We start from the raw sequence: 22,254 nt of genomic DNA, 5'->3' as shown, positions 1-22,254 counted from the left end.
AAGATTGCATACAGTATTGGAAATTACATTTTAAGGTGTTAATAATAAGAAATTACATTTTAAGCTGAAATACATTTAAAAAAATCAATTGAAAAATTCGTACTCATAATTCAAAATAAACGGTTTGTGCGAGTCAGTGCACAGGTAATCAAATTCCTCACGGGACGCCTCTGGGGAGTCACCAAGTTTTGGTAATGCGATCCATGATATATTCATGCCTAATGGGGTCATTCAAAAATGACGTCCATCATTTGGGGGAGGGGGAGGTCTACAAAAGTGCGACAGTACGTGTATAAGGTATTGGAAAAAGCGTGACAGAGGGGGGAGGGAGGGCTAGAAATCTCGAAAAACGATGGACGTCATATTTGAATCGTCCCTAACCAAATTCGCCATGTACTTATATAACCGCATTGTACGACGCACAAGTGTTTGTCGCCAACCACAAAGGAGCAAGCGACGCGATCAATGGATCAAACACTACTAACGGCCCACGGCGCTTTTTATTTCACTACGCGAACGACGCGCGACATGTTTGATCCTGCCCCCGCAGAAGCAAACGTCAAGGTCGAAGGATCAAACACAACTCGGTATTATCATTTTAAATAATAGATTGCAAAACTATCAGGGGAGAGGGGCTTTCCTTAGCCGAGTGGTTAGAGTCCGCGGCTACAAAGCACAGCCATGCTGAAGGTGTCTGGGTTTGATTCCCGGTCGGTCTAGAATCTTTTCGTTATGGAAATTTTCTTGAATTCCCTGAGCATAGAGTATAATCGTACTTGCCACAGGATATACGAATGCGAAAATGGCAACTCTGGCAAAGAAAGCTCTCTCGGTTAATAACTGTGGAAGTTCTCATAGGAACACTAAGCTGAGAAGCCGGCTCTGTCCCAGTGGGGACGTTAGTACCAAGAAGAAGAAGATTACAATACTATCAGTTAGATTTATATTTTATAATAACTTTACCATTGGTTAAGGAGTCCCAATAAATAATAACATGTAAACGATGAACATTTTATTTTTGTCAATTAAATTTTCTACAGTTCAGTCATGTTTGTTAAAGTCAATAGACAACATTACAACGTTTTCATTGTTGCTTCTTACACCTCTTATTCTGAATTGTATTCAGAATATCTGACTGAATCAGGGGGAAAAAATATTGGGTCTATAAAATCAAAGCTACATTAACATGGCTGTCATCGTGAGCATCAATAGCACAAAATACTATGTTTAAGATAAAACAAAAAATGTACTTTATTTTCCTTCCTCAAAACGTAAGTAAAACTACAACAACTATACACCTAGATTCCTTTCTCTTATCTAAGCATTTAATACTCAGAGCGACCACGCGATGGTTTATATTGGAAATTTTGCACTTTAGGCACATTATGGCATGGGTTTTAGTCAACTTCACTTTGCTCGGTAATAAGTAATAAGTTTGTACTTAATTTAATGAACCCTGTTTTACGTATGTTTGTGTGCTCATTACATGCGAACTCTTCGGGGTGTTCTTGCAAATTATTTTTGGATAATGTTCAATACAAACTGAAAGATATTTATTCCATTACGATTTGTAGCGCTTACAAAAAAAGAACATAGCATGAAGTTTAAAGAACGATGGTTTATGATGGTAGAAAAGGAATTATGGAGTAGTCAGGGGAGCATCTGTTAAACATGTTTCCGCTCTTGGTTTGGATTGATTAATTCTATGTCATGTTTTTTAGAAGCTGACGTTTTCTAGGACATGTAGTGCACTTATTTTGAATATTTACATGTTTAAAATAGTGTCTACGTCTATGCAAACTCAATGAATGTTAAACGTTTTCCTTACCATGCATTAAAATACTAGTACCAACAACAGTTTCTCGTTGGGAAATGCACTTGGCCAGCTCATTCATGACTCGCATCAAAGGCCGAGCCACTGAGCAAAGTTTAACTTCCACTAGCAACTACCGATCGAAACGAAAACATGTTTAAATGCTATACAAAATGCGTTTATGAAATATATAAACAAACGAGAGAGAGCATCGTACTTGATCCGAGTCCCCTGTCGGCAAGGGAACGTAAAAGGCTACATTATCAGTTCCGAATAAGTATCAATCAAAAAAATCCTTATCAATGTTGTTCGCTGCCCACTTGCTACTTACTGTTTTTTTCTCATTGCTGATGACGTCGATTGCAGGGGATTTTAACGAAACCTCACTTTCAGCTTCACCCATTTCCTAAACTGTATACGAACCGGTGTCTCTTCCTCGTCGACATTTGCAGTTGCCTCATTGGGTGGTCTTTCTCCTGAATCTAGTCATTTGGTGCGCTGTCGCTTTTTGGGCGGTTCCACAAAGATCTTGTCGTTGTTGTTCTCTATGTCAGATGTGGATGCCTTTTTGGTACCGGTAAGCCGCACATTCATCAGCTTTTCCGCCTTCCGAATGACTTCCGGATCGCGCATCCATGAGCTGTTGAGGATGTCGTCGATTGATGGTCGAGTATTCGGGTCGATGGTTAGGATCTCGTAGATGAGCTTCTTGGCCTGAGGGGAAACCGACTTCCAGGAACGATGTCGGAAGGAGAACTTGCCACGTTTGATTTGCTCGGTGGCAGGGCTCCCGTATTCATCCGAGAAGGGTAATGTTCCGCTGAGCATAGTGTATAGGACCACTCCCAAACTCCAAATGTCCACTTTTCGTGTGTAGGAGCCTCGACCACCAGTAAGGAGCACTTCTGGGGCAACGTACAGTGGAGTGCCACATAGGGTTCGCAGTACCGAGTCTTTCTGCACAAATTTGCTCAAACCAAAGTCGGAAACCTTCAACAAGGTTTCTTCGTCGTCGTTTTGCAGCAGGATGTTGTCCGGTTTTAAATCCCGGTGGGTGATATCTGGAAAAGAGTTCAAGGTTAGTTCAGTGACAATGGTCTGAGATACCAGCACAATGATTGGCGTACTGGCCATTTGGCATAACCAAACCATATTAAACACTGATTGGCTACTTGGTATAAGTTTGTTTGTGCAACTGCCGTTGGTCACATAACTGTGTCATATGGGTCTGTCCATTAATAACGTAAGATAATTTTGATGATTTTTTGATCCCCACTCTCCCCATGGTAAGATTTTTTGTATGAAAAATAGAAATAATTTGTATAGCGCGTAAGAAATATAAATTCCCCCCTCTCCCCTTAAACCCTTTCGTAATTAATGGACGACACCTATGCGGCAGTTGTAGAAGAGCTGGCAGTAGTCATGTTCCTTCTTTCTATAAGTTGTATTTTATGTTATGCTAAATGGTCATTTTTTTTTTTTTTTTTTTTTTTTTTTTGTCGGTAGCGATAGGGGTAGTACTGGCACTCTTAATCTGCCCTAAGCTCCTTCCCAGCATTTGCTTTTATAAGCCTCTATTGCGTTCATCACACAGACGTTCCTAAGCAATGTTGCTCAAATGGTCACTGTGTACGCTAGCAGCAATCAGCCCTTGCCGTAGTTTTGCAGTCTAGTAGTTCAGACTACTATCAAACTATGATAAGGCCTGAAATGCTACTAGAGTGGTTAAAGTGAAGAACGAAATAGTTTTATCAAAAGGTCCTCATTCCCCATTTCATTTCATCACTCACTATCGTCACTTTTATTTTTGACACTATCACGTATATCACCGATTATCACTCATCAACTTTCGTAATACACTTCAGATATACTTTCTATTATATCACTTTTCACATCACACCATTTTCATATAAATCTGTTAGCATTACCATCTGTTAGCATTACTAAGTAATTAAAAGATATTCAATTTAAATGTATCATTATTTTTGTTGCTGCAGAGTCATTACTATTCAAACTACGATTTAGCACTATGATCAAGAAAGTTACATTAAACAAAATCACTTCAATCCATTCTTTTGCACTCGCTGTCATTAACACTTTTATCATGCACGTTTAAAGAACTAGGCAATTAAGTTTATATTCAGAAAAAATGATTGCACAATGTATTATTTTATTTTATTTTATTTTATTGATGTACAAGGGGGTCAGGGGCCAAGTCTCCAGCATAAGTTTAAAAACTCACACCTTCCATAATACACCGGGGGTTTTGGAGTTTGGGAAGTAGGCAACGCAACATCTTTGACCAGAAGGTTCTTTAAGTTTTGCTTTTACTCTAGACTTCCCCTACACGTATGAATGATGCAAGGTCGAAAGAACATGAATCAGTCATACATATAACGGTAGTGAAGTGTTTTGCCTAAGGATATGTGAAAGGAGGGATTTTGTGTGGTGTTTTGTAAATCGCTCTGTGGAACAAATTTGTTATTAGTTAAATAATAAGTTCATTTGATTTACCTTTCAATTAGTATTCAATGATTACAGAAACTTTATACTTAACAAAGGCGTGGAGTGCAGCAAGCTAGATGGGCGGATCAAGTGCGTATCGATTTGGTGAACGTGGGCAGAACCGAGGATGGAGAGATGCGACCGCAAACCGACGTTTTCTCGGCCATTACGCTGCCATGATAAGAGATGCCTTTCCTCTTCGATGAATTATTCCTCGAAGCGGGTTAGATATGAAAACAAGGATAAAGAGAGAAGGAATGTTAGTGATTATTACATGCTTTCTGGCAGTATTGGCGTACATTGAAGTCATACAAAATTCGCTCTTTGGATTCCCACGAAACAATCCCTGAAACTAATGATAAACAACAAAAAATGAATCCAAAAGAGCGAGAACCTTGATGTTTCAATGTATGACAATCCAGCTTTATTGCATGTGAGAAGTTCTTGGTGATATTCTCACAACGGCCATTCAGAATGGTTCGACGGATGTAGATAAAAGATCATTATGATAAAATTAACGCGACGAGATGTTAGTAAACTCAAAACGATTATTATATTTGCAACTGTTAATTTAAATAGTTAAGCTAAGGGTCGGTTATTGCATATAACTTTATAGATAAGCAGAAGTAAAGCACGAACGCGAATCCATCCCATCTTCAAATGCACAACACTTCATTCTGGAATTTTAGAACGTCCATGTTGTAACTTGTTCACACAAGAAATCTGCCTCGACCGAGTTGGCAGAACGCGCCCATACCCCTTTCTGAACCAAAGGACAGGGAACTAATACCATGATACCTTAATTACAAATACAAAAGCTACTTCTATGTTATTTCCACTACTACGCTCACGATAATTATGTTATGATCGTTAGAATAAAAACGATAGAGGTTACTACTACATAACAGAAATACTACCCAAAGAACGCTATTGTCGCCAGTGTTGGTGTGATAGATGCAAAGTAGTGCAAAAATGCGTAGAGGATTAAATAAGTTATTAATTACAGCATTTTGTTCAACAATATTATATTATATTATGAAAGATATTTCAAAATGAAACATTTCAGTAACAACAGTGCCATCAGTTTTCTAATTATTATACATATATCAGTAACATTACTAAACTATCTCTAACACCGCTACAACCTACATTACTAAATAACGCAAGACCGTAAAATGCCGTAATTCAGAACATTTTTCAATATTTCTCAAAAATCGTAAATTATTGTTAATGACAATTTTAATTGGAATTATTATGCATTACCAGCATATACAAATAGCGGTATGGACAGATTTCAAATTTTTTCTTAAATTTCGATTAATTTTGGACCAAATATGCGGATTTAGGCGAATTACGGCACCTTACGGTATTACTAAGGTAATAATTACTACATTGTTAGTAAACCTAACATAAATGTCTATTTTCAATGACCTGTGAGACGCAGAGACCACCCGCACCCACTCTTGCGCCTCGTGGTCTACTGAAAAAGATTTATGTATATTGAACTAATACTACTATTAGAAATAGTGCTACTGATGAAGGTGATCGTTGGTTTCCCAGTCTTGTTAGTGATTTGAGTGTTAGTAGAGACTGGTAATGAGCCCTGCCGGTCCCTCCAGCATTACGCGTAGTTATCTGGTGTTAGATCATGCGACAGTAACTAAACTCATGCTGAAGGTGTGATAAATCAAGTGTAAAATATATTTAAGCATTGAAACACATGTCATTATTTAATTTAAAACTATTAGACTAGCTTACATTTTATAAGTTATAATTTCGATTATTTTCGCGATCAATATATTAGTATTAGAGTAATTTTTCACAATATCAACAATATGCAATCACTTGATAAATCACCGTCAATCCCATCACCTAAGGGCAGGGAGAAAAAATGATTGCACAATGTATTATGACCATTATTAAATTAGTAGAGTTCACATCATTATTATTATAATTTTAACAAAACTATCAGAATCACTTCCACTTAATTTTCAAATTTTCATCACTATAGATTTAATTATAAAATCACTATTAGCACCTTCACAATCACTAAATTTAATAACGACGAGTGTAACGCACAGTTCCACCAAACACCCATTCTTATGTTGCATTATAAAACGATTGATCACACGTTGGCTTCGAAACTTAACCACCATTGCTGATTAGTTCAAAGGATGCCACAGCTCGTGTAAACGAATTGAAACATCAAACAACCAGCACTGGTTTATAAGTAACTAATGAGCCCTGGCGGTCCCTCCGTTCGAAGAGGACCTGATAATATGCCGAAACATATTAACAGATCCTCCACCTGAATGCAGCCGTTTCATGATAAATCATGAACCGTTGGAGGTGTGCCAAAGTATTGGGAAGGTGATATGTTTCACAGACGGGTATTATTATGGTGCACCTTCTACTTTGGCACCGTCAAACCCTGTGATCGTGGCCAGGGCATGCTAAATGGTCATTATTGTAATTGAAATTAAGTATTTTTGTCAAATATCACTTGACCATTTGATTGGTTATGCCGAACGGCTTAATGTGACAAACAAGTTGTTATTAACAAATAACCCAAATAACATTACGACCCCTTGCGGTTCCACCCTTGACAGAAGTCACCCTATTCATACGATATAAATTCGAATCTTAAAATGAAAAATTTGACAGATTATAAAGCTTTCAGTTAAAAACCGTGAAACATGATAGACGTTTAGTATACTTTTCAGGAAAAATATAAAATTTCACAAAAATTGTGTTTTTTACATGAAAAAACTCAATAGTTTCCGTTTTTTCGTGTTTTGAAGGCCTCGGGACCAAAGGGGCTATCGCTGTTCTTTTTTCTTGAAAGTTCAGAAAATTTTACGTATACTGTCAAATTTTCGGCGATGTATGTTTTTTAGTTTTTGAGATATATTTTTTTGAAAATAAAAAATCATTCATTTTTTATCGGCACACACTGTAGGTCTCAGCGCATTAGATTTGTAATGTTTAAAAAAAATTATAACTTTTGAACAGCCTAACCGATTTCCAATCTTTTTGTATGGAATGAAAGCTTAAAATTTCAAATATTCAGACAAAATTGACACTTTTTGGCGCCGATTACTATGTGTCAACACTTTTAACATTCGCATGACCCACTCTCATTCTGATCAAGAAACAGAAGCGGATTTTTTTTATTATCTGTGCTATAATTGCAACCAAAGGGGTGTTTAATGGTCCAATAGATTATAATTAGTTTGTTGAAGGCTGCATTACCAGAAAATATGAAAGTAACGAATAATGATTTTTCACTATGGGGTGATAACTTCGTACTTACATTATAATGCCAACGTGTTTGGAACATTTTTCAAAATTTCTCCATAGTAATCTCCATATAAACCATATAAACTTAAATCGTCTTTGGGCCACCTTTAAATCACCACCAATTTTACAGAACACTTTTGTTTATGGTAAAGATGGTAAAGAAGATATGGGAGATCGTATTTTTAAACTTTTTTTTAAATTTGAACTGCCCTAGTGCTCATCTTGCCCCGATTTATAAAAATAATTTAAACCAAGTAAAGCAATGTAACAAAAATTTTATTATTTTTTTCTTTATATACTAAAAGACTCTTCAAAAGGTTTGACATGTTGGCTGAGAATCAGAAATTTGGTCAAAATATTTTTAGACGACAAAAATCGTATTGTGTTCTGACCATTTGTTATAAGAAAATTCAATATTTTCACAAATTATGATAATTTACCCATATTTTCAAATTCTTATTATGTTTAATAATTTTAGGCAGTTGGATGAACTTTAATTCAAAAGTGTATGACATTATTTTAATAAAATTCATTCAAATAGTCTCAAAACTGAGTGTGCTAATCTTGCCTCGGGTGACCATCTTGCCTCGTCTCCCTACTTTTGAAAGAGAAGCCACTTGAATTTAGAAATACGAAGAAGAATAGAATTAAAAGGTTTCAAACGGCTAAACAGTGTATCTAGGTCAAATTTACAGCTCTCATGTTCTCACCGAACAGTAACAAGTAACAATAACAGTAACTAAGTAAATGACGAAATCATAAAATAGCATTCAAAGGTTTTTTAATTGAAAGCACACATCAGTGCCAAAAGCCATCGTGAACTCCGCGACAAATGATTCGCCACCTCTCTCTACCAAGAAACGATACATCAAAGATGTTGACAAAAACTAGAAACAACTAAACTGACTTACATTAACAGCAAAACTTGGCCTCATTTGCATAATTTCTAGCAACCGTCTACCTGCGTTCATCTTCCGTGCTCTACGTAACGAATTCGATCCCATAAAAATATCTTACCTTTGGCGTGCAAATACTTTACTGCGTGGCACATCTGTAGGAAGAACAGTTTGGCATTCTGCTCCGGCAGGTACTTGTTTTGGATTATGCGATTCAGCAGATCGCCGCCCTTCATGTACTCGAGCACCATGAACACGGAATCTGCTTTGTTGACGATGTCGTGCATTTTTATTACACATGGCTAAAATGAGGACAGCCGTTATTACATACCATACCAATGCAAGTTTCCCAAGCAATCAAATACTCACGTGTTCCAGACTTTTCATGATGTTGACTTCGTTCATCACCCGCTGGGGATCGTTCAGAATTTTCGGCTTACTGTACTCGCCTAGGAGGTTCTTCACCACATGCTTCATGGCGTAGGGCGTGCAGGTTTTGGTGTCGTAAATCAGGTGGACAACTCCACACGCGCCAGAACCAAGCTTCCGTCCCACATAGTACGTGTCTTTGACCTCCTTCGGGAGACCTTTGGCCTCACTGGGAGTCAGATCTTTGAACACCAAGGCTTTGTAGCTCGGGTGGGATAGCGCTATGATGTCGTCGTTCTTGAGGATCATTTTCTTGTTCGTTCCAATCAGGTGACCGTTGACAAACGTTCCGTTGCGAGATTTGTCCTGAAAAGCATTGACGTGAAATAGGTTGTAATTAAAACTGTTATTTGCGTTGATTTAACATGTGTTTTAATCAAACCACTAACTCTTTGTGAATGTTTCAACTTCTTCACGCAGAATAATATTGTCAAGTTGAATCTAAGAACCCACCGATTAGAAGCAACAATCCTCATTTGAATTGAATCAATCAGTCTGGTTGTTTGTTTCTAAGTCAGTATATTTTAAAACCAAAAAAAAAACTGCGTCAATATTTTCATGCTTGATTTTCATTTTAACAAATTACGATTGTAGTTTGAAACTTGTAATTTTGCCAAATAACCATATTTTATTGCTGCCGCCATTTTGTATTTAGGATTTGAAAAAAGATCAAAAATTAGTGTGCTGACCATTGAAATTGAAGTGTCAGTACGTTATTCAGTAGCTGCAAGACTTTAGATATTAATCATCTTCGGAAGCTAACATTTTCCCACACACAAACAGAAGTAACACACGTAATCGCGATCAAAATCATAGTCACGAGGACATGTACGCCCAATGTTAAAATCGGTGTGTTTAGCCGATGGACCAACAGATGGCGATAGTGTGTAAACGTCAAACGTGAACCAAAACCAAGCGAGCGCTGCGCGTGTCGAATAGACTAGTGATCCTTTATAGAGAGATAAGCGAAAGTAAAATGGAAAGATTTGGCAACAGACCAGCAGTGCTGATTTTGCTCGGCGTCGAGAATAATATTGTAACACGGACATGACTTCCTCATTGCTATAAAGTGTATTTTGTTTCGATATAGATCTTTGCGCTACGTATCAAAACTAATAAACAGCCGAAAAAAACAAAAACTAAAAATCGCATTGACAAAAATTCAACACAGTAAAACATTTCATTTTTTTGCTTCATGCAAAATTACTTTTACCGAAATAATTTCAAGCGGATTACATTACTCCTCAAGAAAAGTTCAAAACAAACATAACGCATGTTCGTTTGGCTCACACTTTGACAGCTCTCGCTGCTCGATTGGCTCACACTTTGACAGAACTGTCAGCTTCCGCGAATCTCTCTTATAAAGGATTTCTAGAATAGACCACCTACCGTAAATTTGAATCTACCGTTAAAAAAAGATGATCGATGGACAATGATTGGAGTGTGACGTCTGTTTGTGATTTTCCGTTAGTAATCATATGGCAAAGAACTGTCTTTATTCAAGATATTTTCAGCTAAATACTGGTTAACCTCCTTTCCTACTATTCATGATGGTGCTGGCGGTGCAAACTTTTTTTCAATTTAATTTATTTGGAAGGCCCAAACGCCCAAAAAGCTTCACGAGGCCGATAAACACTATTTGTTTTTGCTTTAACCCTCTAATACCCAACCCCGCCTTTAGACGGGGTACACTTTGGAATTTTGTGTATTTTTTCGTAGCTCGGAAATCAAAATGATTTATTTTTGGCTTAAACCTTGACTCATAACACGCATATGTGAAAAGTTTTTTATGACTTTTGAAACTTTTTTGTATTTTTGAAAATTGTTTGAAAAATTGTATTCTTATATAACCTACAAATGCCTGGGGTTTATTTAACGTGTAATATAAAAAAATCGTACCTTTTATATTTTTCTACTATTAACCTATAACAGAAGAAGGGCTTGGTGGTATTAAAATAATTCCAAACCTGTGTTTCCGTTAATTACACGGAAAACAAAATATATTCAGAAAAAGATTTGAAATTTATTATTTTTAAAAGTACCGTGAAAACTTTTTATTGTTGCCAAAAATCAGTAACTAGAAGAGTGAATAAAAATAAATCATTGCCCAAAACGTGTTAAGAACGATTTTAGATAACTAAAAATGATATTTAGATCGAAAACAAAAATTTGGGTATTAGAGGGTTAAGGATTTGGCTCTGCTATGGATCAATGCCGTTTGAGCCTTTTATTGTTAACCCTTTAATACCCAACCCCGCCTTTAGACGGGGTACACTTTGGAATTTTGTGTATTTTTTTCGTAGCTCGGGAATCAAAATGATTTTATTTTTGGCTTATACCTTGACTCATAACACGCATATAAGAAAAGTTTTTTATGACTTTTGAAACTTTTTTGTATTTTTAGAAATTGTTTGAAAAATTGCATTCTTATATAACCTACAAATGCCTGGACTTCATTTAACATGTAATATAAAAAATCGTACCTTTTATATCTACGATTAACCTATCACAAACGAAGAGCCTGGTGGTATTAAAATCATTTTAAACCTGTTTTTCCGTTAGTTACACGGAAAATAAAATACGCTCCGATAAAAAAAAATAAAAATTTATTATTTTTAAAAATACCGTAACAATTTAAATTTTTATTATTGCCAAAAATCAACAACTAAAATAGGCTTCAAGAAAAAATGAAAAAAGCTAGGGATGTTCAAAAATAAAAATTATAAATATCAAAACCAAAATTTAATATTTGCGAATAAAAATAAATAAATGCCCAAAACGTGTTTAGAACGATTTTAGATAACGAAAAATAATACTTAAATCGAAAACAAAAATTTGGGTATTAGAGGATTAAGATTGTTTATTTTGTAATGTGTATAGAAAACATGAACAGATTTTATGACTTTTTGAGAAAGATTTCAGTATTTGTACATCTCCACAATCACCACGGGAAGGGTGTTTATTAGTGAGGAAGGAAACAGATCTAGGAGTCACCTTTGGTCAGTGATGCGATCCATGGATAAGGAGGAAAAATACGACTTTTACCTAAAACTATTTTTGCATTTTGCCTCATGGTGAAAAGATATGTAAGGATAGAAAATTAAGAAAATACGTCGACATTCAAAATGTCGAACTATTCAAAGGATATTTTTAGTAATGACAAGAAAAAAATGCTATTTATAATAAAATTGAACTAAATAAGAATAAAGGTATTAGAGATGGTCGGGTTTCACATTTTTCAAACCCGAACCCGACCCGTACCCGACTTATTTTATTCCTTCAAACCCGGACCCGACCCGAACCCGAGACAAAAATTTAAAAGCAAACCCGGACCCGACCCGAACCCGAAAAATTTTCGCTGTTCAAACCCGAACCCGACCCGAAACCCGAGAAAGTTTTCTAAGAAAAACCCGAATAGAACCCGAGTTCGAAAAGATGATAAATTCATCGTTTCTGATGCATAGGGAAGCTTTCCGGTTGTTACTTTGTGAACAATTATCCCCAAACCCGACCTAAACCCGGCTAAACCCGACTTTTTTCAAGCCCGAACCCGACCCGCACCCGATATTTTTTTAACCTTCAAACCCGACCCGAACCCGAACCCGAAAAAATAAAAATTTTCAAACCCGAACCCGACCCGAACCCGTCGGGTTCGGGTTCGGGTCGGGTTTCGGGTTTGAAAACCCGAGACCCGACCATCTCTAAAAGGTATATGCCGACACATAAAGTGACGAGCCATACATAGTTTGTTTGAAAATACCAAATCGATATTGATAAAAGTTCAAAATAAAAGTTTGTAACACTATTCAATCTTGTTAATATAATGCAGTTCGATGTAAATTGGTGAAATAGTCAAGCAAATTTTAATAAATAAACCGTATAGAGTATGAGAGATAAAAATATGCTCTTTTGGAGAAAGTTATGCGTTTTTGCAAGTAACAAATAACACTAGAACAATTGAAAATTGTACAAAATCATCCAACCAAGTTATGATGAAAAAAGTGATTTTTAGGGGTGTTCCACAAAAAACTCCACAAATGTACATGAAAATCAAAAAATATGCATACGGTGTCTTCAGCGAAGTTGTTTCTTCTAATATTACCTACAACTTTTCCGAATAAAGTTTATTTTTAAATTCATAAATACGAAAAATAAAATTCACTTATAGGTGGATTAATCACCAAATTGACACTTTCATAAAATAGCGATTATTTTATGGAAAAACTTTCCCGAAGACACTATAGTACTAAAATCATGTTTTCAAGGTCAAAACAATTTCGATCACGTTTTTTCAGCGACGGCTGCAGTGTGCAAACGGAGAAAAAAAAACGACCTCTTTTGCTTGGGCTTCCCGAATCGCGCAAACGGAAAAAGAAGGGAACCGACGATACGAGAAAAAAAATAAGAATACTTTTGCTTGGGCTTCTCGAATCACTGCCCACGGATCCAGTGTTAAGTGCAGAAAACAGTTTTACGCGGAAAGATGCATTTTGCGCTTAAGAATGAAAAAAATAGACGAAAACGGTTTTCCACAAAATTGTCTGTATTAGTTAGGCCCTTTGTATGATTTTTTTTATTTTTTTATTAGTATCATTTCAAACATTACATTCATTTATTATATCTAGCTGATCTGTGTTATTAGACAACACTATCATCCTAATTTGGTAAAACAAATTTAAGATTTTATCAACATTTTGTTAACAACATATTACATTTCATTTGCCGTAGCAGTTCAGATTTTTTACAGGTGAGTTGATTTCACCTGCTTATAAGAAAAAAAATAACGCTTACAATTTACTTAACCTAACTTAACCTAAACATACCATGACCCCACAGTTATGGATCAAATAGTGTGGAGTCCAACCTATAAAATTCAATAAAACGACATGCAAAACGTAAAATTGTAATTCAAAAGCACGAATTAAATCGTTTCAAATTGGAACTTCGGTTAGTAAACTGTTTTGAGTGTAATATTTACATAGGATTGCATAAAAATTAAAAATTGTATAAGTTGCATCTGTATTGCATGATTTGGCGAAAGTTAACAATGTGTCACATATTACTGCAAAAAATAGCAGTGTTGGAGCTGGAAACAAGGGTAAAATGCCCTTTTTGTGATACTGCATTGTAGTAACTGACACATGAACTGTTTTCGCTCCACACCAATTTTTCCACCCATTTTTGTCTGCTAAATGACAATGAAATTTACAAACCTTGATGTTTTATTAGCTTTATCCTTAGTGCTATTGTTTGAAAATGTCGAATACAATGCTTAAAATTGCAGAAATCTACAGTGACCCCACGCAGTTGAATCACCAACAATTTATGAATCAGCTGATTTCAAAAGATAAAATTACTATCAAACTTGTCACAAAACATCACAGAATTATTTTTACACATAGTTTCTTATCAGTAAACATAATTCTGTGATGTTTTGTGACAAGTTTGATAATAATTTTGTCTTTTGAAGTCAGCTGATTCATAAATTCTCTGCAGAGCTTTTTTCCTGGTATTACAACAGCTAGTCCATATTGGTACAGCGTACAACATGACTGGTCTGAAAATTTGTTTGAATATCAAAAGCTTGTTCTTAAGACAAAGTTTTGATTTTCTATTAATGAGGGGATAGAGACATTTTACATATTTATTACATTAGGCTTGAATGCCCTGGTCCTTTGTATGATATTATTGAAAATAAGGGTGGTCTATATTTTCATAGAAATGGTGCAACTAACTTTCTTATTTGTAGAAAGACAAAATAAAATGCCCTTTTGGTATATTACAAATAAACCTGTTTTGGGCATTTTTTTTTTTTGATAATAATTGAGTGTGACAAACATAAGTTTATGGCTGGGTATGAAATATGTCTGTCATAAAAGTCGATATTTTGTGCTTCGGTCAGTGAACTTTTGACCCACACTAGATTCGAACTCTTGCCCCATCCCTTCGGTGCACAGTGCAGCGTTCCTTGGACAAAAGTGAAAAAATCAACTATTTTATTGCACCAAATCAAGTATGCTACTTTGTTTACATATATTTGATATGTGTTAAATGAGAAGCAAAACATCGTGAACTCAATTATTTATGAGACTAGACCCACCCAAGTTGTTGAACAGTTTGATTGAATGGCGTGGATCCTGTAAGTTTGTGCGAATTACAATTTATCTCTCTTAGCGATACAGTGATGTCCCGATTTTGTCAGCCCTATGCTGCATTTAGGGTTGACAAAATCGGGAAAAAATTTCGACAGGTTTCAAGTTTTATTTTAACTCAAGGACTTAGTTTTATGATTTTATTAAAATAAACAAAACATTTTTTTTTACTTCTATTTTCTATGTACTGTAATCCAAGGTGAGTTTATTGGCTAATTATTAAAATTTTCAAATTTCAAAATTTCGGTCTTTAGATGATTGTATAGACGTAGCGAAGATTATAACTGCCTTTATGCATCCAATATTGCAAGTATAGACGTGTTTACTCTGATTATAATAAATAATGTTTTTAGGCTGATAGACAACATTGGGTCAAAAAGGGTGCTAAAATCGGGGGTAGATAAAATCGGGGGCTGACAAAATCGGGCCATTACTGTATATGTTGTTCTATGATATTTTCTTAACCCTCTAATACCCAAATTTTTGTTTTCGATCTAATCTTTCGTTATCTAAAATCATTCTAAACACGGTTTGGCCAATGATTTATTTTTCTTCGCAAATTCATGAATTTTGGTTTTTGATTTTTATTATTTTTATTTTTGAACATCCCTATCCTTTTCAATTTTTTCTTGAAGCCTTTTCTGGTTACTGATTTTTGACAATAATAAAAATTAGAGTTTTTACTATACTTTTGAAAATATGATTTTTTCAATTTTTTTCTGGAACATTTTTTATTTTCCGTGTAACTAACAGAAAAACAGATTTGAAATCATTTTAATACCATCAGGTTTTTCTTCTGTGATAGGTTGATCGTAGAAAAATATAAAGGGTACGATTTTTTATAATACACGTTAAATGAATCCCAGGCATTTGAAGGTTATATAAGAATACAATTTTTCAAACAATTTTCAAAAATACAAAAAAGTTTCAAAAATCATAAAAAACTTTTCTTATATGCAGGTTTAAGCCAAAAATAAAATCATTTTAATTTCCGAGCTACGAAAAAATACACAAAATTCCAAAGTGTACCCCGTCTAAAGGCGGGGTTGGGTATTAGAGGGTTAAGTGATAATCGAAATGTTTTTTTTTCTGTTCGGAACATAAACCACTGCGACCAATATATGATCTATTATAGTATATCCCAGTATATAGTATAGTGCATGTCGTGCTAATTTGTCACTATTGATAAGTGATAAAGTATTCGTTTTTTTTTTTACAGTTGTCATTCCTAACTTGATTCCTAACTAGGTTCCGCTTTTTAAACCCTTCGAAGAGTTTGGTGGTTACACTCTCCGCAGGCGCGCCCCTTCATCAGTCAAAATCGAAAACACTTCAGATATATTATCCATTGGGTATAGCACATTTCACTATCACAACTACAAATTTTCATCAAAATTACATCACACCATTTTCATATAAATTCATTGTTATTATCATTTACCATCTGTTATCATTACTAAGTAATTAAAAGATATTCAATTTAATTTTTTTATTATTTTTCTACAGCAACATAAATTACGAAACTACGAGACATGGTTGGTGGTCTAATGGCTACCGCTTCTGCTCCATAAGCAGAAGGTCATGGGTTCAATTCCAGGCCCGTCTCTTTCCTCGTACTTTGTAGTTGTAAATGTCTCCCTTGGTTCTATCTTCCATTCTTAATCTATTACACTCAAACAATTCGTTCATAGCAAACTCTAGAACCAGAGACGGACGTGAAACCGTTTCCCTAACGCTTCCATTCTTCCACGCGCATGCCTTTCCTCACGCCTGAGGCAGTCTGCTAACCACAAAAACAAACCTCTCTGCCATGCCTTTCCCTCAATCTATAAACTTCCGCATGAACTGGCGTAGATGCAGTCGGACTCCACGGTCTACAGTGGGCCAGTATAAGTGCAGCATCATTTCCTCCCCATTCCCCACATTGGTCTGCATTCTGAAGTGGTAGTTACAGAAAAAAACATCACTTCGATTCATTCACTTTTGCACTCACTGTCATTATAAACACTTTTATCATACATGTGTGAAGAACTAGGCCATAGTGTTTATCTTCAGAGAAATCATTGCAAAATGTATTATGACCATTGTTAAACTAGTAGGGTTCATATAGTTATTATTTGTATATTTAATAAAACTACCACAATCACTTATAATGCCATTTTCAAATTTTCATCACAATGCATTATTTCAAACATCGTCATTAGTACCCTCACAATCACTAATTCTATAACGACGAGTGTAACGCAGAGTTTTACTAAACACACATTCTTATGTTGCATTATAAAACAATTGAACACACGTTGGCTTCGACACTTAACCACCATTACTAATTAGTACAAAGGATTGTACAGCTCGTGTAAACGAATTGAACCATCAACAACCAGCACTGGTTTATAAGTAACTAATGAGCCCTGGCGGTCCCTCCGTTCGAAGAGGATCTGATAATATGCCGAAACATATTAACAGATCCTCCGCCTGAATGCAGCCGTTTCATGATAAATCATGAACCGTTAGAGGCGTGCCAAAGTATTGGGAAGGTGATATGTTTCACAGACGGGTATTATTATGATGCACCTTCTACTTTGGCACCGTCAAACCCTGTGTTCTTGGCCAAAAATTCTGGAGATATTCATGAAATGGTGTTTTCTTGTGTTGTGAGCAAAATAAACTCAAAAATGCCTAAATGAAAAAGCATATAGATTGTTTTAAGAATAACGTAAAAATTCTTGCGGTAATTCATGGAAGATTTTCTGAAATAATTCTTGAGAAAATATGTAAAGGAATCACTAATGACTCTTGAAAGAAATTCGAAGTATTTCCTGAAGAAAAATATGGAATAATTATTGGATAAATTCCTTAAAAAACTGAGGTAAACCATTTTGAGAAAAAAAAAATTAAAGTAAAAACCCTAAATGCATTAAGCAAGAGATGGCGGGATTCATAATAGAACTTTAAGGAACTTCATAACGAGGCAGATCCGTTGCAGATTCTTAACGAAACTGAATGATATTTGATAAAATATTTTGCACTTCATCATAGGCAATTTTCATATATATATATTTGCTGGAAACAATCTTTGGAGCAACAAAACATTAACCAACACCCATGAACGTGATATGATGATTTTCGCTTTTATATGGGACAGTATAGCACTTACCTCTATGAACGTGGGACTGTTCAAATCCTCCATATCCTTGGTGATGCAAAAGTGGTAGTTCGAGATTCTGCTGAGAATTTTGTCCGGCAAATGGTCCTTGCCAATGCACAGGTGGTTGGTTGTGTTCCTTCCGGCTAAAAACTCTGGAACGGACAGATCTGCAACAAGAGGAAGAAGACTTTGTTTAGTGCGACAGCTAATTGAACATCGAATTTTTAATGCAAGTCAGTTCTTAACAGTCGGCATGCATGGCTGGTAGCAAACTTTGGGAGCGAAACTTTGAGGAATGTTTGCCTGAAATAAGAGACCGTATAGGACTCAAGAAGAGACCAAAGAGGGACCAAATGGGAATAAAAATAAGATACCTTACAGCAGTGATTCCCAAAGTGGGCGAGTTCGCCCCCTGGGGGGCGATTTTTGGGACGAAGGGGGCGAAAATTTTCAAAACAGAATTTGGGGGGCGAAAAATCCAGTAGAGGGGGCGAAAAGTCTAGTATGGGAGAGATTGAAAAATGACTCATAACGTTCGGAGGACATACGATTTGATAGAAATTTATGCTAATGCTTCTGAAGGACAATCAATTTCATTCTAAACTATTTCTAGTTTCACCTTTGATCGAATATACCTCTGATCTAAGCATGGCCATTTTAATTTATTCTAGATAACACTTGATGATTGTCAAAAGAAAATATTTGTGTTATGCATTCAGATTTTTTTCATATCATATGAGTTTTAAGAATTTTAGGTTTTCTCAAGATCAGAATGATTTCAAGATACGGAGAGCATTGATAACACACATTGACACCGTCTCCAGACATTTAGCTGCACAAACTGTAACTTAACACTAGACAACGGACAAGCATGCTCCAGTGGCACAGCCGCGAAACATTTTTGGCGAATAATGTCAATGGCTGAAGTGGGAATCGAACCCACACCCCATGACACGATGCGATCACTGCTTGACGATACTATCCACTGGAAACAAAGCCCACAATACTCAATCTGTATTAAAAAGTGAAAAAGTTTTGTATGCCATGAGTTGGCTTGAGAACGGATCAATGGATTCGAAACACTTTCACTGTTGCATTTGTTCTGGACTTTAAAGTAATCGTCCGAAGAAAAAGTTAGATAAAATCTCTAGAATAGTCGGAAAACGTAAGAAAACTAATATGTAAATTTGTTAAGGAAATTTTATGACTTGATGGCAAGACGAAGTTTTCCAGGATCACTAGTATTTCATAAAGATTTTTTTAATATTTCTATTGTTAGCATCCAGTTTTTCACAGAGAAAAATATGTTGTACCCTTTTTTTTTGTTATTTAGGTTGCACTTTTTCTTACCATACTTACTTCTTATGGTACAAATATTTCAATTAAAAAATCTCTGAAAATTTGGCTGACAAAATCAGGTTCCAACGATGAATTAAAGCCATTTTGTGGAGTGTATATTTTTTCCAAAGCAAATATGTTTGATATTTTTAACACTTTTGTAGTAATATACGAGTAAACTTGATAATTTTCTATAATATTGATCAAATGTTTAGTACAGTATATAGATTAATTCAAATATATGAAATTGTATATGAACCATTCATCAGGGGGGCGATTCCAAAAAATATTGGCCTCGAGGGGGCGAAAGTCGAAAAAGTTTGGGAAACACTGCCTTACAGGAACCAGGAGATGCGACTTTCATCCCTCATAGAATCTAACTAAGCATTTCTCTAAGAATATGTTTTTTGCGTATTCAACATGGCATTACAGCAATTATGACTGCTCGTATTGCTGTATGTATTTTATTTTTTCAATAGTTTCTCCATAAATTTATTTAGGTATTTGCCCAAAGTGTGTTTCTGATTTCTACAAGAGTTCATTTAGTGATTTCCCCGAACTTGCTGAGGAATTGCTGCAGGAGTTCCGTTTTGGATACTCTTCTTCTTCTGCTTTCTGGCGTTACGCCCCCACTGGGACAGAGCCTGCTTCTCAGCTTAGTGATATTATTTTAATAGTACAGCTTAAAACCTTTATATGAACGTATTTAATTGTTTGATGAACTTGAAAAAGAGGCTTTTTTCGCCTGAAAGCGTAAATTTTGCATCCATTTTTGACTTTAATACTGTATATCTCAGAAACTAAAGCAAGTACCATTTTCAGATGTTGGATTTTTTTTAATAATTTTGTTAGTAATAAGTAGAAAGAAAACCAAAAATGATCGCTTTTAGCAATTTATGCTGGAAATGTCTCAGGAGATTGCTGGGATAGTAAAGAAGACTCCTCAGAGAACATATTTGACTTATCATTAAACAATTATTCATAATATTGATAAGCAAAAAAAAAACTGGCTGACTACAGAAGTTTTCTTTAACCGTTTAAATACATTTGGAAATGTAAATGAGTTCCCGAAAATAAATCCAATGCAGTTAACTCATTATCTCTAAAATACCAACCAAGCGAAAGTTTAGTCAAGGTCTTCAAACGACTACCTTACTAACTAGAAAAGACCTACAAGAATTCTGTGCCAATTTTTGGATTTCCATACAAAGTATGCCAAAATCGTATAGATGGGCCAAAAATTGGTGCTTTTCCCCTATAGTGATTCTTGATATTGCTTTTAATTCTTATAAAATTATTTATTTTTTGGTTATGATTTTGAAACGAGTTCTTTAAGCAGCTACCCAAGTAACCATGCTGTTCAAGCTGTAATTTATGCATATAAACGGTGTATATAAAGCTAGCATTACTGTATGTGTACAATTAAAGTTGATTTAAAGTAGGAAAGGGCTCCACAAATGTCGATTTAATGTTATGAGCTATAACTTCAATATGGCTCTAATGGGGGCCCTTTCCCACTTTAAATCAACTTTAATTGTACATATACAGCAATGCTAGCTTTACATACACCGTTTAGATGCATACATTGCAGTTTGAGCAGCATGGTCACTTGGGTATAGACTCTACGAAAACTTCTTTAATGCTGCAATATCCGTTGGAAGTGCTCAAAAAATAATTTGAGAAAATGAAGAATATTTTTTCTTAGATTACTAACTCAGGATTAACAAGAATCCGCTTGAATAGGATTAAAAAGCTACCACTTCAATGCCTTTTTGACTATTTGGCAGACCAAACTATTTTCTAACTGAACTTGAAGAAAAGTTGCTGCATTAAAATCTAATTTGTCAAGCACAACTTATTTGAGCACCAGGCTATACATTATAGCAAAATCCCGATCAATATTTTCTTATAATCCTGTGAATACTTTCTTGGAAACGATTCAAACTGATTTATGGAAAAGAATCTCATAGTAATTTTGATATACAGTCATACCTCGATATAACGTAACCTCGATATAACGTAACCTCGATATAACGTAACCTCTTTATAACGTAACTCGATATAACGTAATTTTTACCTCGATATAACGTAACTTTTTTTGGCTCCCATTTATTTTTCCAATTTTTATTAAAAACATAGTTTATGAACTGCAATAAACATTTTTCAAAGTTAAAACACCAACCAATACTAAATCAAAGCAATACAAGCTTTTATTATAACTGAATACAGTCATAAATCGATATCGAGTGAGCTATAAGCTAATGTTAAAACCATAATTTTATCATTGCTGTATATTTGTATACATCATTCTTCTTCATTTTTGTTGCATTTATGCTCTGGAACCAAGCCTGCTACTCACTTCAATTTTCTATGAAAACTTTAATAATTATTGATCATAGAGGTCGCTATGGAAGAAGGAGAGAAATGTCATTGAAAATGTTTGTTTACGTCCAAAATTCAATTTTTCGACCCAAAAATTAGCTCATAATCAATTCATTATTAAACTATTTTCCATTTTCCAATGGCATAATCGTTTTGACCCTTTATTCTTGCGATACGCGTGATTTCACAACAAATTTAACCACCAACAAAGAACCCGGAAGTTTATAACCTATGTAGCCAAACACCAATTTTCCAATTTAATCCCACTAATCGTACATGAGCACTGACCGG

At 35.2% G+C, this 22,254-nt stretch overlaps 1 protein-coding gene across 3 annotated transcripts in view; it reads right to left on the bottom strand.

Moving 5' to 3' along the window:
* Positions 1 to 1,526: 1,526 nt before the first annotated feature.
* LOC5569344 (ovarian-specific serine/threonine-protein kinase Lok) overlaps positions 1,527 to 22,254 on the bottom strand; it is a 45,762-nt gene continuing 25,034 nt past the window's right edge. For all 3 annotated transcript variants that reach the window (XM_001658380.2, XM_021845920.1, XM_021845921.1), the window contains 4 exons: positions 18,253 to 18,410; positions 8,884 to 9,249; positions 8,636 to 8,816; positions 1,527 to 2,874 (listed from right to left, as the gene is read on the bottom strand). In XM_001658380.2, the coding sequence (XP_001658430.1) occupies positions 2,300 to 2,874; positions 8,636 to 8,816; positions 8,884 to 9,249; positions 18,253 to 18,410 (1,280 nt within the window). In that variant the 3' untranslated portion in view covers positions 1,527 to 2,299. The remainder of the gene's footprint in view (positions 2,875 to 8,635; positions 8,817 to 8,883; positions 9,250 to 18,252; positions 18,411 to 22,254) is intronic.

This window comes from Aedes aegypti, chromosome 2 (genome assembly GCF_002204515.2).
Source record: "Aedes aegypti strain LVP_AGWG chromosome 2, AaegL5.0 Primary Assembly, whole genome shotgun sequence".
In the NCBI taxonomy this organism is placed as follows: domain Eukaryota; kingdom Metazoa; phylum Arthropoda; class Insecta; order Diptera; family Culicidae; genus Aedes; species Aedes aegypti.
Note: the sequence above shows the minus strand (reverse complement) of the source record. Positions and strands in the feature narration are given on the sequence as shown.